Raw genomic sequence first — 12,887 nt, 5'->3', positions numbered from 1 at the left:
TGCATAGGTTCCGCTAGTGGGCAACATTTAAGGGAAGGGACCTGGAGTGCAGTCACCCTATCAGACCTAGAGGAAGGGGCAGATATCCTCAGGGAGAGGTGGCCCCACAAATAACCTGGCCCTGTGCCATTCAGGTCTTTAAAAGTGGTAACCAGAACTTTGAATCATATCCAGAAAGAAACTGGGAGCCAGTGCAGCTCATACAGCAGCGGTGTAACATGGGCAAATGATGGGCTGCCCACAGCTGCCCATGTCACCACATTTTGTACCAATTGTAATTTCCAGATGGTCTTCAAAGGCAGCCCCATATAGAGCATGTTGCACTAATTCAACCAGGAAGTGACCAGTGTGAGTGACCATGAACATGGCCTCCTGGTCCAGGAATGAGGGCAATTGGTGCACGAGATGAATCTGTACGAAGGCCCCCCTAGCCACAACTGCCTCCTGCTGAGCAGGAGCCATGAGTCTATGACAACCCCCAAATTATTCACCGACTTGGTCTGAGGGGGTATAACCCCAGCAAGGGTCAAAGATGTTACCTCACCATAATCTGGGGGACCAAAACCCCAGAGACACTCTACCTTGTTACGGTTCAGTCAAAGCTGATTCCTCCCCATCTTCAAACTCTTACAGCCTCCAGGCCCTAGCCAGCACCAGGACAGCATTACTTGGTCAGCCAGGACTGGAGATGTATAGCTAAACTGATGATACCACACCCCATTCCATCGGATGACCTCTCCCAGCGGTCTCATGTAGATGCTAAATTTGTTTGTGTATTTGTTTGTTTATTATTTAGGTATTTGTTTATACAGGGCCAGTTTAATCAATCTTTTCCTTGTGATTTGAGTTAGTACTTGTAAATTGAATACTAAAACTGATTATGGCTTTCTTTGTGCTTGAAAGTAGAAGAAAGTAGTACTTCAAAACACCCGAAGGTACTGTCCTTTCAAATGTGGCACCATTCCTAATTTGTAATATTGAGATTACTGTCATGTTGTCTTTTTGCGGTTTGTCAGTTCAATTTCATAGTTGTTTAAAATTGCTTGGCTTTCCAGACATGTGATATGTATAATCTTACATATTCAGAGGATTCCGTGTCCATAGGAGGCTTATGTGACTTGTATCTGATCTGTCTGGCTTATTTTATAGCTAGTTTATGTTGAAAGCTTTTTAAAACTTCTGCTGCTGCTGCTGCTGCTGCTCCGAATATTGTGCTTCTGCAAATGCAAGTCATATTAATCTGTTTTTTCTCTAAACTAGGTGGGGAAAATCACTCTCCGAATGTCACCGAATTAAATCTCCAACAGCTCAAACCAGTGTGGTCAATTTCTCCACCTTTGCTCTAAATTAATCTTTTATATTGTTCATTTTTCAGGGTGAACCTGGTGAGAAGGGAACAGATGGGCATATTGGGCCAAGGGTATGAATTTTCTGTTCTTTTTTAGTGCCTTAAAATACATAAACCTCAATTTATCATTTTCCAGTAGTTTAAATGGGAGGGATGTACAAGATGGTAATTATCAAAATAATTGTATAAAAACTTAGCTTTCCTGTGTTTTATCTGGGCACTAACCCAAGAAAAAGTTATAATTAATATAAACGTTCTGGAATAGAAAATGTTTTCAAGGAATTCTTAAAATTTGGCATTTGCATGGGACATATAAATGTAAAGGGTTACAAGTATTGGCAGATTCCATTTTGTATACTCAATTACCATCCTTGATATTGTGATGCTTTCAAATAATTACAATATCAAAGTCATATCCACTGTTGTGGATTGATCTGAACCTTACAGTAACAGGAGATAAATAATTTTAAGAAATTATTCCTTTTTCCTATAGCAAATTTTTCCAACTTTACATTCTTGAAGTGCATTGGGATTCCCACAATTCTTAGCCAACAAAGGAACTGCAATCCCAACTCATCTGAAAATTGCCAGGTTGGAGATGACTCTCCTTTCACTTCCCATACTGTTGAAATACTTACTAAATCCTCTGGGGAAGATTGAGGGAGATTAAGGGGAGGAAGTATCAATAAAGTCCCCTCTTTTCCCTCCATTTACAGATGCTTCTCCTGGATTAAATAACTTTCCATTAATGGAAAAGTGCAATTAGAAACAACTCTAGTACCTTTTGATGGATCACATCCATAAATTTAGCTTGTTTTATATATTAGCGGATTAACTTTCAAAATGGAAACCTTCCAAGGTGGTTTACAATATAAAGAATGAAAGCTAATCAAAAAATGAAAGAACATAATTACTGAAAGCTTTAGAACAAAATCAAACACCTAGCATAAAATACAATAAAACTGACTGCAATTTTTATCATACTTACCTGGAAGAAAAGCTGAACCAGTTGCATTTTGGAATAAACATGCATAGAATTGCAGTATAAGGCTACAATCCTATAGTTCCTTTCTTAGAAGAAAGCTCCACTTCATCTTAGATACTCCAGAGTTCATATGGTGATAAAAAGCTTTGAACAACAAAAAGGTTTTCACAAAGTGTCTTAAGAGGGACTTTAAAATTTTGTTATGGAAGAGTTCCATAGCTGAATCACCACTGTTGAAAAGGAGCTGGGCTTGATAATTAATTGTTTTAAATAATGGCAAGTTTGAGATCAGGGAAGTCAACAGCTAGGCCCTTATTGGGACTGTAGTAGTGTAGGTGATATTTGACTCTTCCCTCCAGTGGATAATAATTTATTGAGGTATCCTAAAAGTATGTGAATAGCAGAGCGTTATGCCTGTTACCATAAAACTTGCAATAACTTTTTCTTTTTAGGGACCTCCAGGCCTGAAAGGAGAACAGGGTGATACAGTAGTAATTGACTATGATGGTAGAATCTTGGAAGCTCTCAAGGTAACATGCATGATACAATATGGTCATACCATTTCCTGAACTAATGAATTAATCATGTAAATAAGGGGTAGGCAATCTGTAGGTCCCAGCATAGAATTTACAATATTCAGAGGCCCCAGCCTTGCCCCCTCCCCCTTGAATGAACAGGGGCAACATTTTCAGGTCTGAATTTTGTTTATTTTGGAGAGTTGTGAGGCAAAGCCTTAAGCCTTGCAAGTTTAAGACACCCACAGCACCTCTTTAAAAAAATATACCCCCCCCCAAAAAAAAAACCAGAAAAAAGAATTGGAAAATATTTCTCCCACCCACTCTTGTGACTATCCAGAATTGGTCAACCATCCCCAAGCTGGTGCTTTCCAGATATTCCAAGGTTGATAGTCACACTGGCTGGAATAAGTTAAAAACCATCAGAGCTGGTGTTGTCAGATACGTGTGCATCCGATCAGAAACCCAAATAATGTATCCTGCTTCTCTCAGTGGCCTGTCAGACGCCTATAGGAAATTATAATCAAAATATGAGGACAAGATATACGTTCTGCATAAGATTTAGTAAGCTAACTTTGAAAATTTAGGTCATGGCCCAGAGATTCCATTAATCAATATTTACAGCAAAGAAAGAAATATTTTTCCCCCAAGGACTACACGTAATGTAATGGAAGTGAAGCCCATCCTACCAAACAGAGGTAGAGCCAGAATCTCTCTCACATCTACACTTAACACATCCTCAAGCATATATTTTGAGTTGCATGCGTAGGCCACCATCTTCATACCCATGTATGACTTTGGGGGGGGGGCACAGTTATGGCTACCTGCATTTCCCCAGGGTTACGAACACTTCCAACAATTGACACACAAGTAACATTAACAGGTATTTGTTTCATAATAGATTGCAGTTTAGTAGTTACAGGAATGGACTTTACATTTTTCCTTTCAGATCAATAGATAAAAGCAATACAGCAATATCTTCTGATAGCAAGTTTGCACCGATTATATTATTTTTCCATTGGGAGAAGGGCATACTTTGAAACTACTGTTTTAGCTATGTGAAGTACATTTGAAAACCATCCTAATTCTTTTATAACAGGCTGTGGGGAAACCCAAACTGACGGTAATTGTGGTGTGCCAGATGTTCACTTGGATCGGTTTGTTGGAATGGCCCAGCATGTTGCTTTTGTGCCTTAGATTTCTGGATTGTGATCATTAACAAAAATTATGCTAAACATTTGGTTAATAAAATAGATCCAAATCTGAAGGCGTTGTTTACTTTGTTTTGTAGTTCTCTGGTTTACTAAAGTTTGGTGATTGATGCTGCAGTCATTGTGATGCTACCATAACTGGCCATCAGCAGAACTTAACATAAGAATGTTTTTTTTTTTTAACTCATTACTGAAATGAATGAGATGTATTTCTACTTAGCTTTGGCTTGACCAGTGCCTGTCATTACATTAATCCAGTACAGCCTTCCCCAACCTGTTGATCTCTAGATATATTCAACTCCCATTAGCAGCCAGCCAACATAATTCAAGTCCTAAAGACTTGGAGGTGCCAGGTTAAGGAAGGCTGTACCACCAAGAGCGTTAATGCTGCTTAGTTTTTGTCATTTTAGATCAGGAACAGGGACATATTTTAGCCCAAGGGCCAAACTAACTTTAGACTCCACCACACCAGAGATGGTTATTACTTTAAGTATTCCCAGTTTACAATTTAGATGATAGTGAGAATCTGATTACTAGAACATGCCTCACTCTGACTTGTATTTTTGTTTTAAGGGTAACTGCATGTTACCTTTATGGTGTGAAAAGGAATCTTGAATAACTAAATTCTGTTTTCCACTATCCTTCTCACCAAAAAATCCAGAATTTCCCATGACCAGTCCTCATGGACAAAAGACATTATGATTTTGGTAACCTAGTGTCTGACTATCTTACAAGAATAATATCATGTGATCATTAATTTACCAGCTACAGCCTATTTCGTACATGAATCACATGTTCACAGCTATTATCAGGAACTGGACTGCAATACCCCAGTAGTTTTTTTCTGTAGTGGCAAAACCTGCCTGTCAGCAATTATTCCATGTAGGGAATCCAGTTGTGCGAAAGCCTTTGTGCAAGCAACTGTTCATAAGCAGACGTCTTCCCTGCACATGAGCATCAGAGCCTGCAGTGCCACTCCACTCCTGATAATATATGATGGACCATACATGTATTTCTTCTATATGATATTTTTTAAATACACATTTGTCCCATACTTGATTTGTGCCCTGAATTAGCATTGGAAGACATCAGGTATTGCATATTCAGTGTAATATGTAAAAGGTATATAATTGTTTGGATTAGATCCAACGATTTCCTTTTACCAATGGAAGGAGTATTTCTCCAGAGGAGGGCAGTCTTTGGATTGAATTCTTTATGATGAAAGCTAAGTGGCATTTGTTAATAAGCTACAAGATCTTGTCACTTGCATGTAAATTCAGAGTGAACAAAATGAAATTCATCCATACTTAGTTTTTTACACAGTGCTTTCCACTCAATTGTTGCATGTATAATTATTATTTAATTTATATTGAATTGGTAAATTCAGTTCACGACACTCCTGCCAGATCATGTGATAAATTAAAATTAGGGAGCTTTATTTTGAAGGGATAATATTTAGTTTCTCTGAAAAGAGTTAATTACTGTAAAAAAGAAAAAGGCAAATAATTGTATTTAGTATAAGGGGAATAATCAATTTTGGGAACTAATAAGGTGATTGATATAAAGGAGTTTGCTTTAAGCAGTCAATCTCTCTCTATTCGCTGCTGGGTCCAGACAGATTTCCATTTTACCTTATATTCTCCCATGTATTTTAAGAGACTTCCATACAAAAGAAAAAAAAATCTTCACCATTTGGTGGCATTATGCTGATAATCCAAGATTTTCCACATTGAGAGAAACTCAGAAGAATATTAAGTGTACATATTTGTATCTGCCCACTGTTGCTAGTTGAAGAGATTGAAAAAGAAGGAAAGCAATATTTCCATGAAGTAACAACTTGGAGATGTGTAATTATTGATATAATAGAGGTGGATTTTATCATCTCATAATACATGTGATGCATAACTCAACAGAAATTGTTTATAAGCTTCTTGCACTGTGGGATAAATTCCCTGCAGTTAAAAATTAGATGGTCCACTCCATAGACATTTTTGTAAATTATCATTATTGTTTAAAATAACTGTTGCTTGATTTCTAAAAGCTATTCAGTATATAATTATTTATAAATGCTTTATTTTATAAACCACTGTTAATAACAACATCCTTGTTATTCTTTGTTCTAGGGGCCACCAGGGCCTCAAGGAGCTCCAGGACCAAAGGTTGGATTTCAATTCCTTTAAAACAAAATACGTTGTTCTATCCAATGTCCATTTGGCATCACAGTTGTTGATTCATGTGGGTTATTTTATAAATGACATCGTTCCTTTGAGAACTGATCAGACTAGTGATGAGGAGTTTTGAAGATTAACAAATAGAATTATACATTCTATAGAATTATGCATCTGGAAACTTGGAGCTATGTATTTATTTTAATTTCTTTAGTGGTATGCATTAGGTTTGTTAATATAGTTACTTGCATTTTGACAACAGTTGCTGATAGAGGGTCTTAATAGCTATTTATGAAGATCTAACAACTTTTCTGAAAGATAGCAAAAGCTATCTAACTGAAGTCTAGCAAATGTTACTTTGTATACCCACTGAGATTTTTTTTAATTCACTTGGGCCTTGAAAGTTTGCCTTTGTTTAGAAGTTAGAGGTGGAAAATGTTTAAATTCCATTAGTATAGATTTTTTAATTCTGAAATACAGAATCATAAATTCAGGTAAGTGTACATAGAATTGCAGTCTGAAGAAATTGGGTGCTTCAGCTGAAATATGCAACTCTATTGATGCCTCTTCAAGCCTTGAGAATCACCATAATACTTAGTCCAAGAAAATTAGAGTTCTTTTGCAGAACTTAATTTGAACTGGTTGGATTTAGAATGTCCTCTTTGTCCTGATTTATTCATTTTCTACAATACCTTAGGGGGAGCTTGGTTTGCCTGGTCCACCTGGAGTCGATGGAGAGAAGGTATGTTTCAGTATTAATATGTTCAGCATGAAAGTGTTTGGCTGAATTTCCTTTAAAATAGAAAATGACTGTTATGGCTACAGTTCTATACCTTCTTAGCTGTAAGTAAAGTGCAGTGAATTGAGTAGGTTGTTAGGAGATTGCCAAGGTTATTAAAGTGGTTGGAGTCTTCAAGGGCTTGTAAGGAAATGAATTTTATAAACATGGGCTTGTTTTATTACCATTTTGAACAAACATTGCTGACAGAAATAAACAGAAGGAGCAAAATTTTTACTTGTCGTACTTTTCTTTCTTTTTGTGAGGTCCAGCAACCAGATGTAATTTACATTAAAAAAGAAAATAAAACAGAGGAAGAAACTCTGGAAGATAAAGATAAAAATCAAAAGACAAGTATTCTAAAATAGAAAGGTTTTATTATTATCCCTAGAAATATTTGGGGCTGACTGAAATTCAAGCAAGCTTTATCTGTCTATCAGTTTATCTCATCAGATATTCAAAATCATTTTAATATGGCTGTGTAAGTCTTTAAAAGAAGTCCTTCACAACTTCTGGAGACAGCTTGGTGCTTTTTACAAAACAACCAGCCATGAAAAGAAGATGTGGCTTTTTTTGGAAATTTGAAGAGAGGTGCTTTGCGTTGTGCAGGAGCAAAGGATCGCATAGCACTTCAGAATGCAGAATGCCCTTAAATTTCTTGAGCTGTTCAGAGATTTGGTACAGAAGCGACCATAGAGCAAAACCACTGTAGAATGTGAATGTGTGTGCATGCCATTAAGATGTCTTTGAGGACATCTTGCAGAAGTAAATACTGGAAGTTCCACCAACAGGCGATATCATCCAAGAGCCTTGGCGCCATGGGAGAAGGAGGTTTGTGTAGGCTCGTAGGAGAGAAATAAGAACCATATAGAGAAAATAGAAAATAGCACCAGAGCAAATACTCCTCTGGAACCCTGCAGAGAAGTGAAGACCACTTCCTCCCAAAGTAACTAATCCACTGAAAATTAATGTCCCCTCCTCCCCCACCCCCCACCCGACCATTATTACCCAGCACAACAAAAGATTGCAGTAACAATACCATCTGGTTTAGCTGCCCATCTGGTTCTTTATTAGTCATTCTACTGGTATGCTATAAGATTATAAATTTCATTCAAAATAATTAACTATCTTTTGTGTAGGGAAGTGCGTGATACCAAAATCTTTCGGAAACAGTCTTACACTGAGAATGTTGTTCTATTCTTTATCATCAGCATTTGATCATAAACGGGTCTTTCTTCTGTAAGCAGAAGTTAATGTATCCTGAGCAATTCTGGGGAAAAAAATGAATCCTTTGAACTAAAGCCCATTCATGTAGCTCTTTTGCTTTATGTTGCAGGGATCTAAAGGGTCAAAAGGAGACCAAGGAAGCCCTGGGCTAGTAGGACAGAAGGGAGAGATTGGAGAAGTTGGCATGACTGGTTTACCTGTACGTCTGTATCTAATTTTTTTCATTAAGTTTGGGTGGCAGCCTCTAACCCTTCCATACCATTAGGTGACATCCCTAGAGTGGGAGGGGCCAAGTAGTTTCTGTCTGTGTAGGATTGGAGGTTTTAGGGAGGGAAATATAAGTGGGAGCAAAATGATCCTATTCCCATCCTTAAAACAGTCCTAAAATGCAATACCAGTCTACAGTTGGGCCACTAAAGTCCAGGTAGTTCTCGCTTACCAACCATTCATTTGGCAACTGTTCAAAGTTATGATGGTGCTGAAAAAAGAGACTTACCAACCGGTCCTTGAAGTTGCAGCTGTCACGGAGTCCCCACAATCACTTGATCGCAATTCAGACACTTGGCAAACTTCTCACGTTTACGATGGTCGCAACATTCCACAGTCATGTGATTGCCATTTGCAACCTTCCTAGATGACTTCTGATGAGCAAAGTCAATGGGGAAGCCAGCAGGAAGTCACAAGTTGCGGCCAGGTGACATTGCGCTTAATCACCCATGGTGATTCACTTAACAACTGCTGCCAGAACTGACATTTTAAGTTGGTGCAGTCATACGACACCGTGCTTAACAGCTGCACCTTATAGCGATGGAGTTGCCAGTCCCTACTGAGGTTGGTAAGGACTACCTGTATTGTGATTTTGATACCAAATTCCAGTGGCAGGCTTTTGCCCATTTTTCAGGGCTTAAGAGTGGTAAAGATGAAAAGGACGAGAGCTGTTGCCTCCTTGACATCTCCTGTTCCCATTTCCATCCCTGTGGAGGGTTGGGGGGAGACAGAAAAATGATCAATGGTACATTCACAGAGGGCTGGAGTGTTTGTTTGTTTATTAGTTCAATTTATATGGCCACCCATCTCAAATTAATACTCTGGGCAGCTAACAATGTTAAAAATATAGAAACAGAAAAAAAAACACATATAAAACAGCAACCAGGGTAAAAACAGATCCATCAATAATAATTAACCATGCACGGATGTGACCCCACCTTCTGACCCCCAGGCCCAGTGACAGAACCAAGTCCCTAAGGCCTCACAAAAGGCCAGCAGGGCCAGGGCCAATCTGATCTCCGGGAGGCTGATGTTCCAAAGGTGGGTGCCACAATGGAAAAGGCTCTCTTAGCTATCAGTGCCGTGTTGCAGATGGTGTTCTTCTGACCCAGTATGCATGTTATCCAACCTTATGTTATACTGTACAGATCAAATGTCCACCCCGTGCATGAAGTATATCAGAAAAATATGGCCATTTTGGTATCTGTTATAAGCCATGTTAACATTACCAGATCCTGCCCAGCACTTTTTGCCAGCTAAAGCCCAAGTGCAATTCCTAAAACACTTTTGAAGACTGCTTAGCAATCAAGAGGTAGAGTTTCCTACACAGTCTCCTCGGTGAAGTTTTTAGGCAAGAAACTGATCGGCAGGGATTTTGAGTGGCCAGACCTCTTTCAGCTTTTAGTATTTTGCTCCTCTAGAGAGACATCAGCTGCTGCCATTTCTCAGCTTAAAAGCAGAAATCTTTGCATTACTTGTATTTATCCTTAACGCTCTGTTGTGGCACTCACATTTTTTAATTCCACTTCCTAATAAAGTCTATACCATCTGGACAGGTTCTGTAAACTGGTATGTAAGAAGCATACATTACCCTCACATTTTTCCCCTTCTCGGTTCAAATTCCTGTGATGATTGATTGATTGATTGATTGATTGATTGATTGATTGATTGATTTGGCACAAAATCCTTTCTTTTTGCAAATCTACATACCTGTGTTTTAATTTGAGCACACTATTGTATTCCTGTAGCCCCACCAAATAGTATCTATTTGGTAATAGTAAATAGTACACAGTGAAGGAGATTCTGATAGAATGGCAGTGACAGATACAAGTTCTTTGTTGAACAGCTGCATTTGTGAACTGGAAAATAGTTTGTATTAGGCTCAATTGGTGATTTATTCCAGTTTACAGGAACTTTTTAAAGGTTATCTTCCATAAGTATGTATATACTATATTGCCTGGATATTTCCTCTTCAAAAGCTCTCATACTAATCCCCCCAGTCTTTTTCAGGGAGGGACTTGGGAAACTTGTGGAAGATCTCAGAGGGTAATGCATATTGGTGAGATAAAAGTGTTTGGCCAATTAACAGCGCATCATACTTTTGTTTCATAACTTACAGGGCCCTAAAGGATTGAAAGGAGACCAAGGAAACCCTGGATTAATGGGACAGAAAGGAGAGATAGGAGAAATGGGCTTATCTGGTCCACCGGTATGGTCTGCCTTCAGTACTCCCTTTTTGTTTCAAAGGCTAGCTAAAATATGGCTGCTTATTACAGTAATCTGTAGTCGAACAAGGCTAATTTTTTTTTTTTTTACTGGTGAATTCTACTGATCAGGAGCTCTTGAAATTTGGCTGAGGAAGCCACCCTAAGAGATGATTACCAGGTCCTCTGCAGTATAGGCAGGCCATCTGCTCGGCCTCCACAGTTACCCAGATTGCTAGGAGAGCCATCTTCTCCTCAGGATGTTCCTCTCAATCACATTACACCTCTCTGTTTCTTTTTCTGACTCACATACGGGTCCCCAGCGTATACAGACACTATCCACTCAGCTTCCTCCCAGACATTTTAAGCAGGGTTGTAGAAGGAAGGAGAAATCAGTGAGGCTCCCCTGTCACAATTTGTGCCTTTTGGACTGGTTGGAAGGAGGGAACCTTATTCCCTTTCCCTCCTAGCTATTCTTCTCAAGGTCTTGAGAAGAAGGAAGGATGAGGCTACAAAGGCAGTCTCCTGCAGATTACTCATCTCTCACTGCCATTAGTGGCAGAAAACCAGGAATAGGACTTTGGATTAGGGGTCTGGTTAAAACATGGGTGGAGACCCTGCGGTCACACTTTTTGTAGCTAAGTGTCACCTGAAACACATAGGTTGCCCACTCGTATTAAAACTCAGCTTTAGTTTTAGCTTTTCAAATCAACTAGCTAATGCACAATGATGATTCTGTTCTACTATTTTGATGAAGCTTCCAGAATCTATACAATTCTGCCTTTTATGCCATTCTTATTATATCTTAAATCATCCATTTTTCTTATAAATCCACTCTGATCTTGCACCCAATTGAATTAAAGTCCACTCTTTCCTTCTCCTTTCTATTCCAATATAAAATAAGCTCAGATTTGGGAGTGCAAATGATCAATGTAAAATTTGGTTGTTTTCGGGCCTTTTGGCTGTAAAATAAATATTGATTGATGTAAAATTTGGAAGCAAAGAAGAAGCCGCATTAATAAAAAGAACATTCCTCAGTAAAAGAGATATTCCTAGATCATTTATGCAACTTAAAAACTTACAAAACATCAGACATCTATATTATTGATCACTTTATTTGTTTGCTTATTTAATGTATATGGCTGCCTCTCAAGTACATGACTCTGGGCAACTAACCATTAAAAACAGAATAAGAACAATAAACAAAATTATAAATAACATACATAGCAGCAGAGCAACCAACCTACAACACTAGAGCAACACCAACAATCACCCAGTTATACATAACCAAGAAATGGGCTCACCCACACCCATTTAAGTATATCTTCGTATACTTGAAGATATTATGGAAGTATGTATGGATATTGGATTTGGATGTAACACTAACTATGGAATTCTTGGGGTTCTCAGAGCTTGGTTGTTTTCTTGCAGACGTTTCATTACCCATCTAGATAACGTCTTCTAAGATGTTACCTAGACGGGTAACGAAAGGTCTGCAAGAAAATAACCAAGCTCTGCAAACCCCAAGGACTCCACAGTTCAGCCCTGAGCTACATATATTTGCTTCTGTTGGTAACCCTAACTATACTGGAATCACATATAACATTTTCCTGCTTATAAATCAGCCTTCAGTGAAACTCCTTGTTAGATGTTACATCAGTACATTTTATATTGGCTGTTTCACTTTCCACTCTTCATATGTTCATGTTTTGATAAAAGCTACTACACAGAGGCAAAGAGGCACTATGTTAAAAGTTGGTATAAATATGTCTACGTATTTGTAAATGACACTAAATCTGCCACCCTAGAGAGCCGTGTGCCATAAGGGCAGTGAAGTAGCTTCTCTATGCAGCTATTGGGTTTGGCCCTGCCTCACTATTGGTTCCAGTCGACAAATCAAAACAACTGTTTCATTTCTCCTAACCATCAAAAGAGCTCTGCAATTCACTGTGGATTGACATGACTTCCTTTCTGAAAGCAGCATATGTTAGAGAGATTTCCCCAAGATAGGTGATCACTCATTAGCGATGCTGCAAATTGTTGCAGTACTGTACTAGATTTCTTAGTACTATTGAATTTCCACAATCCAATTATCTGGTTAAGAGTATAAGAGCCAAGAGGAGAGCCAAAAAAAAAAAAAAAAATCCCACTGAGGACTAATGGGAAATCAGCTCAAATAAAGTT

The 12,887-nt window shown here is 38.4% G+C and overlaps 1 protein-coding gene across 1 annotated transcript in view; it reads left to right on the top strand.

Moving 5' to 3' along the window:
• The window catches only part of COL23A1 (collagen type XXIII alpha 1 chain), a 328,339-nt gene that overhangs the window by 297,426 nt on the left and 18,026 nt on the right, over positions 1 to 12,887 (top strand). The window contains exons 15-20 of the mRNA XM_088133808.1: positions 1,376 to 1,420; positions 2,786 to 2,863; positions 6,183 to 6,218; positions 6,925 to 6,969; positions 8,342 to 8,431; positions 10,619 to 10,708. Of these exons, the coding sequence (XP_087989934.1) occupies positions 1,376 to 1,420; positions 2,786 to 2,863; positions 6,183 to 6,218; positions 6,925 to 6,969; positions 8,342 to 8,431; positions 10,619 to 10,708 (384 nt within the window). The remainder of the gene's footprint in view (positions 1 to 1,375; positions 1,421 to 2,785; positions 2,864 to 6,182; positions 6,219 to 6,924; positions 6,970 to 8,341; positions 8,432 to 10,618; positions 10,709 to 12,887) is intronic.

Source organism: Python bivittatus, unplaced genomic scaffold (assembly GCF_059951505.1).
Source record: "Python bivittatus isolate LINGU-HERP-01145 unplaced genomic scaffold, Pbiv_v1 ctg000080_np1212, whole genome shotgun sequence".
Taxonomy (NCBI): Eukaryota; Metazoa; Chordata; class Lepidosauria; order Squamata; family Pythonidae; genus Python; species Python bivittatus.
The sequence above is the reverse complement of the archived record's forward strand: the minus strand, read 5'-3'. Positions and strand labels throughout refer to the sequence as shown.